The sequence below is a fragment of the Chamaea fasciata genome, unplaced genomic scaffold, assembly GCF_029207755.1.
Source record: "Chamaea fasciata isolate MVZ Bird 193981 ecotype frontalis unplaced genomic scaffold, bChaFas1.0.hap1 SCAF_1, whole genome shotgun sequence".
Taxonomy (NCBI): Eukaryota; Metazoa; Chordata; class Aves; order Passeriformes; family Sylviidae; genus Chamaea; species Chamaea fasciata.
Window position 1 is genome coordinate 16,394,624 of NW_027094086.1, and position 19,432 is coordinate 16,414,055.

General features: G+C 31.4%; 1 protein-coding gene across 3 annotated transcripts in view; it reads left to right on the forward strand.

Annotated features, from left to right (window-relative positions):
• The window catches only part of CSMD3 (CUB and Sushi multiple domains 3), a 593,609-nt gene that overhangs the window by 236,362 nt on the left and 337,815 nt on the right, over window positions 1–19,432 (forward strand). For 2 of the 3 annotated variants that reach the window (XM_066177261.1, XM_066177253.1), the window contains exons 7-8: window positions 3,750–4,058; window positions 15,393–15,470. In XM_066177261.1, the coding sequence (XP_066033358.1) occupies window positions 3,750–4,058; window positions 15,393–15,470 (387 nt within the window). The remainder of the gene's footprint in view (window positions 1–3,749; window positions 4,059–15,392; window positions 15,471–19,432) is intronic. The other variant, XM_066177270.1, reaches the window with a different exon arrangement.

Consider the following 19,432-nt stretch of genomic DNA (forward strand, 5'->3'; position numbering starts at 1 on the left):
GCTTCATGACAGGGAGGACACATTTTTCACTGAAGCAAATTCAGTGGAGGGTCTCCAAGATGATTGGGGGCTGGAGCACTTACCCTGTGAGGGAAGGCTGAGCAACCTGAGCTTTTTCAACCTGGAGAAGAGGGAACAATTTACAGAAAAGCTTTCCAAAGTCAGAGTCCTCTAAAAGGAAAAATATAAAGATCATTTTCAACAAGTGTTTTCACTCTTTTAGATACCATTTTCTGCCTTATTTTTGTTTCTGGCAAATGCTTCTCAGAGTGGGCAAAGGTATTTATTATCTTCCTGGATTTTTCCCTCAAGAATTACTTATAAAAAGTTAGTACATTAGACTGTTAATTGAACTTTCACTATGAGTTTATCTGGGGTAAATTTCCTTTGGTATCATGTTTACGACAGGAATCTTGTGTATACTTGTAGCATATTGCATATGCAAAGTGTGTGCATCTAGCACAGATTCGTGATCTATTTTTGGAGCTTTGTTTCAGGCAAATGTCAAAGGCTCTTGCCTCTTTTCTTTACTAAAAATGATCCTGGAATCAAGAACAACTTCCACTCCTATATAAATAGAAAGGCTTATGGGTCTCCCATATGTTTGCATTATCCTAAGTTTTAACAGTTGCAACACTTTTGAGTGGTGTCTTGTTAAGACTAGTTTTCTGAACTGAATTTCTCTGTAGCTCATCAGCTTGATCTTTTTTCACTTCTACACAGCTACAAGTTTTTAAGTGTAAATACCACTTCAAATCTTTCCTTGTGTAAGCAGGGTAATTCTACACATGAAAGGTCCTCAGTTTTACTGACTTTCATCTGTTCTTCTTCCACAGAGACTTGCTTAGAGAAATGCTGGTCCAGTCAAGTCGGTCTCAGACTGTTTTAGTGTGGATTGGTCAGGTTCTCTTTCTTTGTGAACCCATGCTCTAAACAGCAATTATACTTTCTTAACCCCATGCCCTTACTGTTTCCTCATATGATTCATCCTGGGAATTCCTCAAGGGGCACATCTTCTCAGTGGCTGATTGTGAATTCAAAGTGATGATCTGCCTCTGAGTCGACTTCAGTTGACTGCAAAATTTTGGTTTAAGCTTTTCTCAAAAAGCAGAAATCAGTCTTCTTCCTTTTTGTGCCATTTATCATTAAAAGTTTTTGTTTCCTTATTTTCCTTTATTTTTAACTAGAGTATTAAGTAAAATAATATAGGAGTATTCCTTTATCACATAGAAAAATACAATTTTTAAAATAACCTCTTTGACTAATTGAAATATCAGATGTGATTGCAGAAAACTGAAGTGGAGAATATGTTAAAATGCCCATGCAATGAAGGTTTTCAATTGGTCTAAAACTGTTTTCGTAAAATAAAGACATCAAAATTCATAGTTTTGCAGATTACAAATAAAATTTATGGAAAAATTGGTGGATCTATTCTGTGCAGTAGGTGATACTTACAAGATTGTTTATACATAATGTTAATTTTCTCTCAAAATCCTCTGTGTAAATTAAGTCATATTGTTTAACTTTACTGATCTTCTGCATGAGTTCTTAAGTGTAAATGGATGTGGAAGCCTAAAAACTTAGGTGTTCTGTTTGAAAATTGCCTCTGTATCAAAGCAGTACTTTTCAGTGTATAAACCTTGTAGCTTTAAGTAAGTTTAATTTTTCTTGCTTTTTTTTCTTTTGAGGTGAACTTTCTTTTAAGTTGTTCTCATTTGAGGTGCTGTGTCTATTTAAATAAATAGGATAGACCATGGCATTTGATGGAGATTTTGAATATAATTTTGCTTTGACCTTGATATTGGAAGCAGGTGAATGCCTGTTCTTAGACATTTGCATGCATGATAAAGATATGTTCACATAGATTTTGTTTTCATAGCAGTGGTTATGTAACATACATTAAGTTTTCTTTGTTTTAAACATTTTTCTGTTTCCAAATATCTCTTTACCATGCATTTGTATTTTCTGTGTTTAAACTTGATAACAATCTGTCAAAATTGTATACTGAATCATAAGTAGTCTAGACTTTTGATATTATGAATATTGTGACAATTTTCTTCTTTTATTATGAAATAAAGAATAAAACATGTTGAGATCTATTTTAGTTACTTATGCCACTGCAATTGTAGGACAACAAGTAGTTTTTGATTTGATCTCTGGCACAGAAACCTGGAGTCCTACATGGTGTTTCTAAGGTGTTTTAGTTTTGCAGGGGAAACCACCACTATGATTTAGAAGTGATGTACTAGACAACATATGTTAAGACATTAAATCAGATAGGAAAAATAATATGTACCCACATCAGCTTTATTTGTTGTCTTTATAAAGCTGAAATACACTCTTATCTTAGTATTTTAATAGTATGATAAACTATTTTAGCCTAAAAATTCTGCAGTAAACAAGAGACACTATTAGAAAGACTGAGTATTTCTGATATGAGGATCTCTTCCACTATTTTATACAGAACATTTGAGAATTCTGTCAAGAGATCTGATATACCTTGTGCCTTGAATATACTATATAATGCTTAGTTCCTCTGATAGTCTTATTTCCTTTTTCTAGTGGACAGATTTTTCTAAAAGTGTGAAAACTCTAGTTGTTTTCAATCCTGACATCACCCACTACAGTTAAAAGACAAATCTCACAGTATGAGAGGAGAGCCCAGAACTAAAGAGAAGTGCAGAATATTATTGTTTGAATGACTTTTCAAGGGCGGCTAATCATTATGATGAAATAAAAAAGCCATGTTTTAATGACAATAGCAAAACATAGTACAGTTCACGTTACCTCAGCATTGTTTATGCTGTTTTTTGTGGTGAATTTTGTTATTCATTGCCCAGTCATTTATTTGTTGCAGTCTACTGTTTTAAGATGTTCTAAATGCTCACAGGTGAGAGACTTGGCTTCCAAACATTTGCAACCAAATATGGGGGATGGGGAAAGATGAAAACGTTAATAAAATATTGAAAAATTTGCTATATATTTCAAATACTAGAGAAATTAAAAATGCTAACAATGTTTTCACAAGCAGAGGATGGACAATTTTTTATCTTATCAAATATTGTGTGTGTAAGGTTTTTTAGTAAAATAATCTAGTCTATTACAGAAATCAGAGAGCAAAAAGAGAATTACATATGAAGCCTTTTTACAATCTTAAGTATAAATAATAATGCTGACAATTTTTGTTTAAATGTGTACCTTTTACTATTCATCTATTCATCTTGGCCTTGTGTCAAGTCTAAATGGGCTTTTAGAGCCCTGTCAAGTTTTTATGAAAAGAATGAGCATATCTGGCAGCCTTATTAGCAGCTGGAGTATGGAAGCTTTTTCTGCTACTCAGGTTACTATATAATGCTGCCATTTCCCTCCTCAATAGGATGGTTACCACTTTTCTAAGTGTGGGGGCCCTATTAATGGTATAGCTGTATATTTTGCTCTAGCCATGCTGATTTCAGGACTGAATGTGCAGAGGTGGAAATGATGTGTTGTCCCTATGCTGGTAAAAAGGTTTAAGTTTTGAGGATATTTAAAACTTTACATGTATTATCATTATTATTACAAACTGTTCACTAGAATTTAACAATGTTCTGATTGCTTCAATTTTTTAAATAAAGCCTACTGACTTTCCTCTTTTTCATGTCAGTTGTCTTTACTATGTTAAACAGAGGGAAATTTAATCGTTTAGATTGATCAAGAAAACACAATTCAAAAGAAAAAGTTAGCATCCAGTACTACTGTGTGTCCCACAGGTTCTTCTACTTTCATCAAAACTGCCTCCACTGGTGAGTTAGAGGAGCATATTGCAGCCACTACTGGTGCCATTACTGTTGCTAGCACATCTGCTGATGTTGCTGTATCCAGTGCAGTGACCACCTGTAGACAATCTGCTGAAGAACAACGAGTACAAGCTATGAATATAAGAAAATCAGTTCTGGAGTCAGCCACTTACAAGGAAACAGTCTCTCTTCATCAAGCAAATTTACAAAGCAGAAGAAGACGACCAAGAAATGCTGAACAGATAGAAAGAACTAAAGAACTTGCAGTTGTTACTCATAGAGGTATTGGATATTATTTTACTTGTGCCCATGTAGTTATGAAAAAATATATTGTACCAATTAAAAATGAAAGTTCAGGTATACATTTAGGAAATGTAATTAAACCAAATGGGAAAGGGATTAAATATATCTGAATTTGAATTCTAGTAGGGTAGTCAGATGGAAAAATGAAATTAGTAATAATATTGCCTTGGTTTTTGAAATTGATTTGATTTATAAAACAGACAAAACGTACATATAAGGAATTTTCTTTGATGATTTTCTTTTATAGCTTGCATCATTATATTTCACAATAAAACCTAGTGTAAGACATCTGATGAAAGTTTAGAGAATTGAAATTAGAGTGTTAATCTATTCTGCATATGTAATGACATATAATTAACCATAACATTAAAAATGTACTTTATAAATAGTTGCTGTTCTAAACTTGTAGGTGATGCAGTTCAATTCATCTCCCATCTGTTTAAATCTTCAGTAAAATTTTGGTTTTTCAAACATCTGTACATATTCATTCCATCAAACACAAAATCAATGATCAAAGCAACATTTAGGACACGAGGAAATTCATCAAATATTAAAGTGTTAAAGCTAAATATCCTATGTATTTCTATATTGAGATTATCTAATCTGCATGTTAAAATAATAATGAACAACATCTGAAGTATAAAAATAGCATTGTTCACTGTGTTAAAAAGTAAATGTCTGTATCTGAGACATGAAGCTGACAAAGTAATGCTGAAATGTCTTAATTTAAGCATTAGATATTCAGAAAAAAATTGCATGTAGTGAGTTTTTAAACATACACAATTTCAGAAAAGGATCATCTTAATTTTGCAGGCTAATGTCATTGAATACCATTTGTTTTACATTTTAAATTTTTATTATGTGCTTCATGTTAATCAATTTTACATGAAAAATTTATTTAAAAAATTTATATTGATGAGAAGCACATTTCTTAGCCCAAGCAATTTGTAGAGGTCTCATTATATGATTGATACTTTGTAAAGACAGTTTTATTTTGAATCTGTTGTCTTACTGGATAGTCACCTAGTATAAGTCATTGTAGCTTCATTTTCTAACACCTTTTGAAACAGGAAAGCTGCAGTTCTCCACAATTTTAAAATATATAATTAAATAGAAGAAATGAAAACTAAACACCGTCTTTGTTTTGCATATAAAATCGAAATTATCAAATAGATGTTTATGTTTCATTTGTATTAATTTCAGTGGGGATTTGGTTATTGCAGTATTATCTGGTTATTGACTGATATAAATTAATCAATAGTTTGGTTTGTACCGTTGTGTGGCTGTGCACTCACTTCAGAATGTCTTTGGTCAAGTTTAAAAAAAGAGGCTTATTTTCAGTTATGAGGGAGCAAATAAGGATTTGTAATAACATCTTCTAATTTAAAAATGTAAGAATGCACTGCTTTGGCGGTTAAATATGGCAGTAATTGTGATACACATACAGTTTTTTCCCATTTCCTCTTTGGAATCATTACACTGCAGTGTCCTCTCCACTGTTTTCTCAGTGTTCCTTTCTTCTCTGACCTATTCTTTAATACTAGATATAGGTATGGCTTGTATTTCTAAATTAATTTATTAAAAGAAGTGCTAGACATTAGATTATTAAAACAAGGAGAATAATTTAGACACCAAGATACTGCTAAAATAATGTTATGGTGTTAATTTTCCACATACTAAAATGGTACTACAGGTACCAAAAGGTACGACAGCCCACATACAAGTGAAATAAGACTTTTCTATACTTTAGTGGAGAAGAAAGGCCACATCTAGTTCTGTGAAGATTTTATTCCCTCATGCAACATTGAAAGTCTTGATTTTGCTAGCATTCATTATACAAAAGCTTTAAATGTTTTTACTGTCTGTTACTTACGGAAGAGTGTACGTGCACATGCTATTAAAGGGATATTCTTATACTGAGTGAAATTTTACCAGTTTTACTCAGCAAACACTAATATTTGATAACAGTCACTAAAACATATTAAATGACCTTCAAGAAATATCCTATAATTTTATTCAATGAAATATTGCCCACTAAAAAGACACAGACATATTCTGAAGGAAGTTTTGGGAATGTGAGATAGTTGTTGATTGACTTGAAGGAATTTTTATTACAGAGGGATGTTCCAAAGGTATTTCTATACAGTTTCCTGCAGGTTATTATTGAAGTATTTTATCCTTTCTTTGACAATGTATTATGCACAACTGTTTAAAAAAATCTGCATAATAAATATCTATGGAATTACATAGGATGTACTTAAGAATTTCCTTTCTATTTCTTTATAGATTATTTTTCTGTTTAATAGCTATTGAAAATTAGGTTTTACTTTGGGAATGCAATTTTTTTTTGCCGTGATCTAGATTGTAATTTAAGAATTACACTCCCAAATTATGCAAATTAATTTAAATTATGCAAATTAATTCATAATTGGGAAGACAAAATTTAATATACTAAATATAATTACTGAAACTTATTATATGTATGTGTGAATATCTAAAAATTTATTGTACATATAGATGTAACTGTAGGCTTTTCCGAGAATATTGCTAGTAGGACCCGAATAGTGTAATTTTATGATACATTGGCATAGATTTCCATAACTGCAGGAAAAGAGTAGAATTGTTTGCCTTCCATGGGATTGTTCTGTGAACAAGATGTTTCAGAATGAGTAGACAATAACAATACTATTCCATTTTGTAAACATTTTTTTGAAGTTTATGCATGAATGAGATGTATAGAGAGAACTAAAGGTTTACATATGCCCAAAATTCAACTGCTAGGTGTAAATGACTGTACTATTTATACTACCTTGACCTCAACAATAATTTAAATTGTGTCAAAGGCTGGCTGATTAATATCTTTTCTAAGCTTATTAGCTGGGAAAAGAAACCTCAGATACCTGTGGTGAAATGTTTTCCTTAAAGGTAGGGAAGTACAGGTATTATTTTATAAGGCAGTAGTGAAATCTCTTGAGGAATACTGTACATGATTATGGTTTTCTTCATCAACAAGAATTCAGACTGAATCAGATAAATAAAGGTACTATAATGGTGTTACAATTTCCTGATCCTCCCACCTTACAAAATAAAATTTAAGACAGGATGAAAACATAAATTTTGAAGTGAATGTCAGTATGTAGCGAACTTAAATAAGGACAAGTTAGTATATAACATGTAAAATTTTTTATTAGGGAGATGAGAAAGAAGAGTTCTTGTTCTTGGAACAATGACAATTTGTAGAAGGAAGGAGTAGATGAAGCATGAGGTGCTTACTTTCAAGATACTCCTTGACAGGCTAATGAAAAATATATTTAGATAGGATAGCTGGTAGTGAAAACCACCACCTTTTGCATCCTTAGTTCTAATGAAACCAAGTGGTTAAATTCAGGAAAGTTCATCTCCTCAGTTCAGAAGAAGGGGGGAATAAAAGGAGATCCCTAACCCCTTTCATTCAGTTAAACCTAGGAACTACAACACTGAGATTTTAGTAGAAAATCTTTTTGATACTACAATCACAGTTTCTGGTGTGATCTGTACTTTTCAGATGTGAAAACACGAAGAGAATTAAATATGATAGAAACATGATCGATACGTGATAGAAACATGATATTTCCAAGTGGGTTTTTTGGGGTTTTTTTTGGTTTGGTTTTATTTCCCTGTTTAAATATTTAAGAATTGTTGGCTTCATCATGACTCAAGTGACTGATGATTCAAGGTAATAGAGGATAATCTGACATTGTTTTCTACTATTTTTATTTCATATGGTGAATTCAATGTTTAGTAATGCTTTTAGTCCTGTTGAATTGCTCTATGGTTTATATCAACTACATACTTTACTTATTAAGACTTTAGAATTTTTATTTGTGTATATGAATACATCATGAGAGATATTTTAGAACATTTTCTTGTGAGGCCTTATATAGCATACTTTTACTGTCTAAAGACATGTAAAGAGACATTTGGCCAAATATTAAAAGGCATTTTTACAGTGTGCTTAATAATATGACTTAAATTTCGGTCAGCCCTGAAGTGCTCAGGCAGTTGAGTATTGATTGTTGTTGGTCTCCTTCCTACTATCCTATTGTTTCTATTCTATTCTATTCTATTCTATTCTAGTCTCAACATTCATTTTAATATGGAAATACACATACATAGGAATTAAATGCCGCTGAGAATAAAAATGAGTACTAGGTGCAAGCAATGAAAAAGACCTCTACTACAGTTCATAAGTAATAAATTAAATTCAGACAAAATAAACAATTTGAAAAAAAAGGTACAGTTATTGGAGGAAAATTTCTTAGCAGACTCAGACTCAATATACTGCCAGGAAGTCTTAATGGATGATTCTAGTCATCACTGAGCAGTTCACAAAAGTCTCAGTGCTTTCCTTAGAGAAATAATTTCAAGAGAACTCTGGATTCCAAAAAATTTTATTACTCCAAATTTCTCTGTATAAAGAATAGAAATGTCATTAAGCATTTTCAAATTTTAACCATATAGTTTCAGTTTGAGGAAATATATGCTTTGATAATTTTACTTAAATTTTTTTTGCAAAATTTTATTAATTCTACATTTATCTCCATCATCTATAATTTTCTATGATTTTTATTACTTTCTTGTAAGCCTTTATAATTTCTCTGTCCTTTCCCTTTCTTCTATAAGAGTACTTGCCTCATACTTTTTGATATCTGGCTTTATACCATATCTTAGTAATGGCCGGGAAAAAAATGAATCAGGGAGAAAAAATCTTGTTACTGGCTGTTCCCGATTAAACCAACATTTCTTTTTCCTCCTGTCTTACAGGAGAATTTATGATTGTAGAAGGCAAGAAGATTTTAAGACTTGGTAAAGGAAATTAAATCATATGCTAATGAAACTTTTGAAAACAAAAAGAAAAATTAAGAGAAAATTATTTATCATTACTTTTTTTAAAAGATTTTGATAAAAGTAATAGATTATCACTTTGGGGTTATTCAATATAAAATTTCTAAGGATTTGTTAGAAAATATGTGTCACATATCCTATTTTTTTGAGGTATACTTAGAAGCGGGAATAAGAAAGGAGGAGTGAAGATGGAGAGGTTTTTAAAGAGCTGTTGAATATTTTTAAGTCTAGGAAGTGATCAGTGTGCATATGTACTCAGGGTTTTTTGTTTCTTTGCTTTTGTTAGTGAAACCCAGAACTAGAAAGATGGCAGTCTGAAGAAAGTAAATGTATTTGGCAGTAAGATTTCTAAGATTATTTGTGTATAAGAAATGTATATAAGAAGTTTTTTTCTTGGAAAATTTTAGACGTTGCAAGAAATAAGCATAAAAGAAATGTAATCTAGCACTCAAACATTTAATCACTGAATTACATTTGTTTAATATTTCATAGTACTTTTGGAAATAGCCATTTAATATGTGCAACAAATCACATAGATGTGTTCTGTTTGGTGGATGAACTCTATAATGGATGGTTCATTAATGCCAAGATTTTCATTAGACAAAAAGTGATAATAACGTCCAAAACTTCTTGATATCTTCTCACATGGAAGGAAGAAAGGAGATGATTTTTCATCCAGCAGTCAAGTCTGGAGTGATTAGAAGGAAGAAAGGGAAAAAGAAAATCAGTCATACTGATTTTAATAAATGAGTTGTGTTAATGTTTTAATTGAATTATTGCCTTTTTTATTTCCTTATCAATTTTCTTCTCAGAACTTGTTTTTCCTATTCATGTTTTTTTTGCATTCCCTGCAGTTCTTAATTGTTTTTCATTACACTCTCAATGTTTACTTCTGTAATTGATTTTTTTCTAAAGTGTTGTGTCATTACTTTCCCTTGATATTTCAGGTTTTCTTCTTTTGATCACAAATTGCTGGTATAAATCAGATGTAGTTTAGTTAGAATATAAAAAATAAAAAGTAGTGAAATTATAATTTAATATTAAAATGCACACATTAAGTCTACTTTCTTTTTTAAATGTTTTTTTTTTTCAAAGTGGAGATATTTGATATATATACAATATAGGATGTAGTAGAAAAACTGCAATTTTGATCATTTTGAATTAGTAATACAGTGCAATAATTCAGTGTAGTAATGCAGTAGTTGCAGTAATTTGAAATACAAATCTTCTATACAATTTGATTTGATCAAAGTACTTTAGAGTTTAAAGGGGAGGGGAATGTGGGGAAATGGATGGGGGGGCTGTATAGTAAATAAAAAACTAAGATCATGTAAAAAGTGAAAAATTTATTAGTATGAAAAGTGGGGTTTTCACCACTTTGTATTCTGTTAATCTTCTTTATGGCTCTTCATATTTAAGAAATTGTTAACCAGTGCAGTTCATGCTGTACTACAAAAACTAATGAAAATTCATGTTTTTTAAGGCTGACTTTCAAAGTACAGAAAGATTCTAGAAGATAGTGCTACTTTAGTTGTCTTGTGGTTACAGTGAAGTTTATTTGTATAATCACTAGGTTTGGAGATTTTTAGTGGTGATCTATAAGGTACCTGGATATTTAACACTTGCATTGTTAGAATTTGTAAATTCTGGGTAATTAGTTGTATCACATGTGTAGTGAATATTATGTAAATGCAAAAAAAAAAAAAAAAAAAATTTAAAAAAAAAAAAGGTAATTGACCTTTATGTGAATAGTGAGTAGTAAGTTCTGCATTTAGGCAGAAGGTGTACTTCTAGAGGAAATACAGTGAATTAGACATATGCCAAAGATGAACTGGAAATATCATGCCTAATCTGTCTGGAATATCTGCATAGGCGCAGTCAATGCTGGAAGTCCAGAGTATAAAATGCTCTTATTGCCGTCACTAGAAATTGTGTTGTTCTGAGTAAAATCTGCCATTATCACATACTGAAGATTTTAAGTAATCAGTGAATTACTGGTTCTGCACAAGTCAAAATCAGTTCTACACTGTATTCCGAACAAATTTTTCTGCCACTTCAGAAAGCATTTGAAGATTTAATTCCTCTTTATTTCTCAGATAACTTGTATTATTATACTTTTGCGTATGTAATTTAAGTAGGGCTGTATATACAATTTTGAAATAATGGTTTTGATGTCATCATATTGTTCTCCATGTCCATTAGCTGAGTGATAGTGAATATAAAGTAAGAGTATTTCTGGAGAAGGGAAGGGCTGTTTCCATTGTTCTGTATAGTTACTTGAAGTAATGCAACCAGAGTGCCTGCTTTGCATGGAACAGTAGTGTTTTAGTCCTCAGCATTTTAAATACTGTTTATATTTGATTTGAAAATTTACAAGATATAGAAAGGAGAAGCTGGGTACTTCTGTTAAATAAATGCTGTTGCATAACAAAAACAAAGACCTGAATTTGTGAGTTGAGCACGTCTTAAATAAATATCCTTCACATGGCTATCTACCCTGATGCTTCTGTATTGTAGAAGCAAATTTTCCTTGATTTTTTTTTCCTCATTTGGCCCCCAGGACACACTTTTTTCACTAGAACTATGTAAACTAAACAGTTGTCATTCAAAATAAGTTTTGTTTCTAGTGTTTGAGAGCTTGCTGTACTTTGTTATTCAAATTTTACACCTAAGTGGTTTTTCTTCTGATATCTATGCTTAAAACTTCTTTACTTGAGGCTCTTTTTTAATGCAGTGCCTATTCTGAAGTAAAAAATGTTGGAGTTGCTGGACTTAGTCCTTTCTTACAAGTGTTTGTATGTAGCATGTCTGGATATATTACATACATGCAAATATGAACTTGTATAAATTTGCATGATTACACAGCCCTTTTATTAAAGAAAAAAAAGGACAATACTTTAGTCTTTATATGTTCCTAAAATTTTGCCTGTAAGTGTTACAATCTTCATTATCTTACATGAGCGACCATTTTGATCAAAAACATCAAGAAAATAATTCTGAAAACATTTCACTTTCAATTGGTTGCTCCTAAAAAGGACCTACATGGGAGCTGTAGAGGGACTTTTTACATAGGCATGTAGTGATAGGACAAGGGGGGATGGCTTTAAGGTCAAGGAGGGTAGGTTTAGATTATGTGTTAAGAAGTTCTTTACCATGAAGGTGGTGATGTACTTGAACAGGTACTTGGCACTAGATAATCCTTAGGTCCCTTCCAACACAAACCATTCTATTATTCTGTAATAATAATTCTGTGTTTTTATTAAAGTGACTTGAACTAGGGAAAAACAAGACAAAACAAAACAAAACAAAAACAAACAAACAAACAAAAACCCCCCAAACCATGAGCTGTGTTGAGTTGAAATCCTAAGGTGGATGTGTATTTTCAGGGTTTTGACATAATCTCTGATTTGGTTCCACAGAGTTCTGATGCTACCCTTTATGCTTCATCCAGTCATGTGATCAAAAATAGATTCAGGTTTGTCAGAGATTTACTCACATATGTGCCAGTGTTCCTTCTCCTCCAAAACTAAACAATACAAAAAAACCCCCAAAACAACCTGCTGTCTTTATCTATAAATTTAAAACCAACCAACCAACCAACCTAGAAGCCATATGTATTTAAAGTAGTATTAAAAAAAAATAAGCTTCTCCTTGCATTATGACACTAGAAAGATGGTTATGTCATAAAGGGTTTTATAAATTTAGATTACTGTTAGAGTATACTTTTGTCTTATCACTACCTTCCTATTATATTTGTATGTCTCCACAGGAGCATCCTACTTCATTGGTGTATATTTTCTTGGCTCTTGGCTGTTCAAATATATGAGAACATACTAATCTGACTATATTTAAATATTTGTACTATTGTTACATCTGAACAATTTTTCTTAAGAGAAATGGGCATATAAACTCATCTCATTCAAAAATAGGTATCTTAAGACCGGATTAACTGATCTCTTGAAGTGCCTGTCTTGTGTAGGTGTGTACAACTATACAGTTTGCTGTCATGAATCCATCCTTTGAAACTTCTGAAAAGTTATGCCCACTTTCAGTACTTAGTGTTGTGTTTGACATGCAAAATAATCCTCATTTTGCCAAGTATAAAATAATCTATCTATTGGGTAGGATTTTTTTTTTTTTTTTTTTTTTTTTTTTTTTTTTTTTTGGTGATGGTGGGATTGTTTTTATGTATATCCATGCATTTGCAGCCCAACACATAGTTCAGTGTTGGCATGTTTGCCATATAAATTTCTATAACTATTCCTTCATGGTGTATTCAGAAACTACTGCCCAGTAAATCAACATACAAACCCCAGATAAGAGTAAAATTCTTCTCTTGTAAAAGAGCTTTAGAGAACTGGAATTGCTTGCTTTCCTAGTGGTATTTAATAATCTTGGCAAAGTGATTATAAATGTCTTTGACTGATTTACGCTGTTGTCACCAAGACATTCTTTTAACTCTTTTCAGTTCCACCTTAGATCTTGTGAACTCTTCTTGTGTACGTAAACTAGGGATAAGCCGTTTACATGTTTCAGAATGAGTAGAAACAAATGGAAAAAAAAATACAGGACAGTCTTCCTTTTTTAATGTGTTGTTTTGATGACTTTTGAAGAGACAAACATGTCTCTAATGAGAATATTTAAACACATTCCAGCATCTGAGATCATATATTCAAGACCACTCCCATCATGGTTAGGTGCTGGAAGAATAACTAAGCCTATCTTCTGATTCATGAGGAGTTACTTTAGACTGATCATCAAAGAAAGCCAAAAGATGGTTAGAGCTATGGTCCAACATTCCTATTTACATAGAAATAACATTTTAGAAAGCTCAGACAATGACAAGAGAGCATTAGTGTTATTCCGGTATTTCTCTTCTGTTTGAAGGTAGAGTTCTTGAGTCTCTGATTTCCACTGAGGTTAGAATTGCTTATAGACTTCAATTAATTTGAAGAGGGGGAGGGGCTTCTCCTATTAAGGGTAAAAAAACCCCACCAAAATCTAGCACTTCGTGGTAACAGATATGTTTAACTTCTGCAAATAATGTATTTCCCAGAACCATTATCAATGTTTATGCATTACATTATAACACACAAGTAAATTTACATTTTGCCTTTTGAGCTAAAAGTGTTTCTGTAGTTTTAAGATGATAGTCTTTTCATTCAGAAGTATAAAAATATTTATTAACACCTCCTTTTGTCCTATCACATCATTTATCTTATAAATTGTCTTTCTCAGAAGTACACTCTTTCTTCTGAATCTGGTTTTGCTCTTGTGCTTAGTAATGATAATTTTATTTATAAAAAATATCAATAATATATTGCTACAGTGGTATTTATACCTAATGTAAAGGTTCTTTGAATATCCATTGATTTTCTGTAAGAGGTAATGGGTATGAAAAATTATTTGATGAGGTACAGTGTGTCTACTTATGTTAACTTCTCCTAGGTATAGCTCCTTTAATCTATGCTGACTTCATCATGAGTATTTGCTTGTTGCCAAGATAAAACATCTACATCTATAAAGTTTTATAAAACTATATAGTGACTGTAGTAGCTATAAAGCCACTTAAGTATATTGTACCTAAAGTCAACTTATGCTTCAAAATTAAATTTTTTTTAAACAGGTCCATTTTAATGTATAATTCACTGCTCACTGGCCAAGCATATTAGAGATGAGGCACTTAGTTTAAGGCTGGAAAGGAAAGTTTCTCATAGTGTGTTTGCTTATTCATGCTTACCTTTTGTATATTTGTTAAGTTTTGGGTTTATTCTCTTTTTATTAGTTGTTTTCTTTCAAAGATATGTTGAGGCCACAAATTTTGCCTAGATTAACTGTCTAAATGATAAAGTCAGCCCACAGGAAGGACTTTTACAGAAACAGATGAGCTGTGGGCTTAGGGTAGAGGTGGGAGACAGCGATCTTCCCTATCACATTTTGCAGATAACAATTTTCAAGCTAGAAAGAAGATCAGCTGCAGAACCAACAGCAGAACAGAAGACTGTATTTTATTCTCTACATTCAAATACCGTTTTCATCCTTTTTTTTTTTCTCAGCACAGAAGAAACAGCTATTTCAGAGCAAACATATTTATAATTCTTTTCATTTTCCAAGTTCCATAAATGTGTGAAAATGTTTTACACAATTATGTAGAGCATGGAAATAAAAACTTTTGGCCATATTTTTTTATATTAGTTATGGAGAAGAAAAGTTAGATTGGAAATACCATTTCTTTCCTTTGTCAGATATACAAATTGGTCTCAATATTTATTTTTGTAGATTATTTCACCAAAGAAACAAAATCTGAACTTGTGAGATAGCCAGTACTCTAATTTGTATATGCTTCCATGATGAAATTTGTCAAATGAAATATTTTAGATTGTCTTGCCTGATACATGTTTTTGTTTTGTTTTGTTTTTTTTTAACTAGTGAAAAAGGCCATAGATTTTAAATCTAGAGGATTTAAATTGTTTCCAGGGAAAGACAACAGCAACAAGTTTTCTATCTGTGAGTGTACTCCTTTTTTGTTACATTTTTCTAGTGCAAGAGTGAAGTTTGTGGTGTGTTGTTTGTGTGTAATTATTTATGTATTCTGACAGTAGAACTGGTTTCTCCAGTCTGCATGGTGATTTTTTAAGTATGGTTCTACTCTAAAGACAGCCTTGCTATAAATCTGGCATTGTAGAAGGACGTTATTCTGTCAGTAATATCACAATAAAATTTACAGTAATATCACAGTAAATTTGCAGGGAATCAAATAATCAGTCTCCTAGGTGTTAGCTGTGAGTAGGAGATTAATTTTTTTTAAATTGAACATTAGTAATAGCATCAAATGCTGTACAAACGAAAGCATAGCCTCATTTACAAGTGCACAACCACATATGAGGTCACTTTTTGAAATTTTTTTAAAAATCATTAAGTTTGACATTTTAACTTATTAACTAGGTATAGCTTTAAAAATTGTGGAGATTCTTGGTGTCTTCAATGTTAGTTAGAAATTAGAAAATGAAATTGCTTGACATCTCAGTGGACCAAGTTCTGATTAAATCATGAGAAGTCAGGCAACATTCTAGCACAAATTAAATACATGTGTCTCTCAATATAATAAAAAGGATACTTTTGAAAAAGAATGTGCCATTTTTATAGATGACTTTTTGGAATAGAACCACATTTTAAATATTTAGAAGTAAATAAAATGGACTAATTTTTTAGCATATGTTGGTTTATACTGCATTTAATTATTCTTCACAGGACTGAACGACTTGCTTTTGAAGCCTCCTAGGTTAGACATGTTTTCAATAATTATTTGTTTAAAGTATTTGTGATGGCTTCAGTTTCCAGAATTTACCAGGACACATTAGCATACATTTTAATCTTTGTTCTTAGATTTTAAACTGTCAAGGTGTTAGATATGATTTCTTTTTTTTTTTAGACAAAGATGTCTCCAAGCAGCATGACCTTTTAGCATTCACCAAGTCAGAAAACTAAAGCTAAAAACACTCCTGTTCAATTTTTGTAATGTCATGTATTGCTATATTCAACTTCTCTGTAAACTGCATCCCCTAAATAGTTGTAAGACTTTTCTAGTTTACTTGAAAACTTTGTATCAAGATATTTAAAAAAAAAAAATAAATCTTTTTATACCTATAGGGTGAATGGAAAACAGATTGATTATGCAGAAGTAACAGTAAGATAATTACAGTAGTGTTTATAAAGTACATCACTGAGGTCTCTGTCTGATGGCCCATCTGTGATTCTGTAGTTACAAATAACAATACAATAATAATATAATGGAAGATAAAAAAGATTGTTTATTTTGCACTAATCATTAGATTTTCTACTAGGTAAACTTTAATAGGAATTCCGTAGTTATAATGAAGTAGCAGATACTCATGATATCCAAAGCTGATTGATACGAAATTTATGATGAAATTTATCAACCTATTCCTGAAGGTCTTTAGATAATTTCATATGTTATGATATTCTAGGTGAAGCTGGAAACTTCTCTTTTTTGTTATTTATTATGCAGAATAGATTATTTTAATGAGTCAATAATAAGTGAAGGTGAAAACCTTGGTAATTTGTACCTTTAGTGATTATAATCTTGTTATGACAAGATGTATGATAATAGATAACGAAGGTTTTATGTTCTAATCTAGCATTTACTTCTCTAGGCACTTTGGTAGCTGAGAATGTTGAAGAGATAGTATTTCATAAGAAGCTTATGTATTTGGCTGTTGACAAGATAATTTTCTCAGTGTGGCCTCAGCTGGGTCTAGTCTCATTTTATTACAATGACAGATGTTTTCTTTAAGAAAAACAATGACCAACATTCAACTGCTAGTGAAAATAAGGCTAAGTGAATAGCTATTTTACATTATACCTTTTATTGGCAATCTGTTGAGAATTTTTCTGTCTAGCACTCTCATCTGTATGTTCTTTCATTATTTTTTTTTTTAATGTATCAGTTTTATAGCATTCTATACTAATAATGCCCAGGTAATTTGCACAGAGTAAAACCCGAAGGTATTTGATATGACAAAACACTTTGAAACAAGTATGCATCAGCTTCATTTTAGAAGCGTTGACACTACCAACTTAATTATTTGGCGGATCTAATTCAATCTGGTTTAGAACTGTGGAGTTTCTTGATACCAGTTTCATGACCAGACCATGAATGAATGCTTTCCCTAGATGCATTTAATTTAAAGGAAGCCCTTTAATTGCTTATTGTGCATAAGCATCTGGGGTGTAAACCAAAAATATATAGACAGATATCTGTGAAATTACATAGAGTTGTAGACTGAAAAGTCAGACATTATGTCGATAAAAGTAGCATCAATACAAAAATCCTAAACTGTGAAATTACTTTTCAATAGGCCTTCAACAGAAACCAGAATGAGTTTAAGATTGTGTAAATGTATTTTGGAATTGGGATCAAATCACGAATCAACCTATAACACTTTCCTCTGTATTTTTACTGCAGAATGTATCTTAATTTAAAAAAAAAAAAAATTATTTCATTGATTTTCTTTAACATATGCCTTTATACTTTTGCTTGTGACTATTGACAATTCCATATATTTTCATTTAAAATTATGTTCTGTAGAGTATTTCTAGGATTGAAACTATACCAAAGGTATGGAAAACAAATAGGATTTTCAAGCTTTCATTTCTGTTAGAAATCAAAGTGTATAATAGTTCTTGTGTCTTGCAAGCCAGTAGAATATTCTTTTTATATGAATATTTGTTCTATTACCTGTGTATGGGGAAAAATAATGTTCAAAAATAAAATAATTATTTGAAATATTAAAACATAAACTATAATAAATTAAAATATCATTGTTTAAACACTTTTTTTTACAGTAAAAATTTCTTCTGTGTGCATTGATATACAATGCATGGCTACATGGCACTATTATAATTTCTATAATATGATTATCAAACATCATGAATAAATTTTTAACTATAGTTTTAATATATATTTAATGTCAGAAAAGTTTGAATGTCTTCTATATATATGCAGGCTACTTTTGATGATTCTGAGTTTCTTATGTCTCGTAATGAAGCACACAGATATTTCAAAGAGAGTTAATGTTTATTCAACAAGATGGCTTTGTTAAATGTAGTCTATAGAATTGTAGTTGTCAGAGAAATATATATATTACAGCACTAGCATGAATATGGGTGTTTGTAGCTAGTATGCTTTCATCACATGTACATCTACTGGAGGAGGAAAAGATCGAAATCTGAAACCAGGAGGAAGACTCCTCTTGGCCCAAAAGTCCCCTGAACACAGAAATCCAGATGAACAGATATTGCCTTGGTGTATTTTTAGGGCAACCTTTGACATGTTACAGGTGTCTTGGGACAGATGAGAGTAAACACTGTGGTTCTAGGTGACAAGCACTGAGCTTGATAGATTTTTTGAGCAGTGTGCTATGTTGAGATGTTTTCTGTTTAAGCCTGTACAACATTTGCATTTGGCCTTTGGCTTCCTCAGGGGTACCAAACCAATTCTTCCCGTTCTGTGTGTAAGAAGACAAATTTCAAGGAAGAGAAACCCTCAAGGATTCTGAATTATATTCCTCTTCATTAAAAGCTGAAATTTAATGAACACCCTTTAAAAGTATAGTTAGAATCTATTTTTTAACTTTTTTTTTCTTTTTTTTTTTTTTTTTTTTAGTTTTAAATGCAAACCTTTTCCATAAAGGGTAGGAAAATTCTAATTCTGCAAATCCGTTGGTCTAGTTCATCAGTAATGAAGATGAATAAAGGTTAAAATATTTTTCTGCTTAATACAAATTACTTGGCCTCATGTCAACTTTAAAAAAAAAATTCTATCAAGCCATGAATTTATCAATAGCAGACTAACTAACATCCATTGCTAATTTTCTGGTTTTGTGAATAGGTGGTTGAATATGCTCAGGTATGGTTAGATTGTTACATACAAATTTCTGGAAAATGAA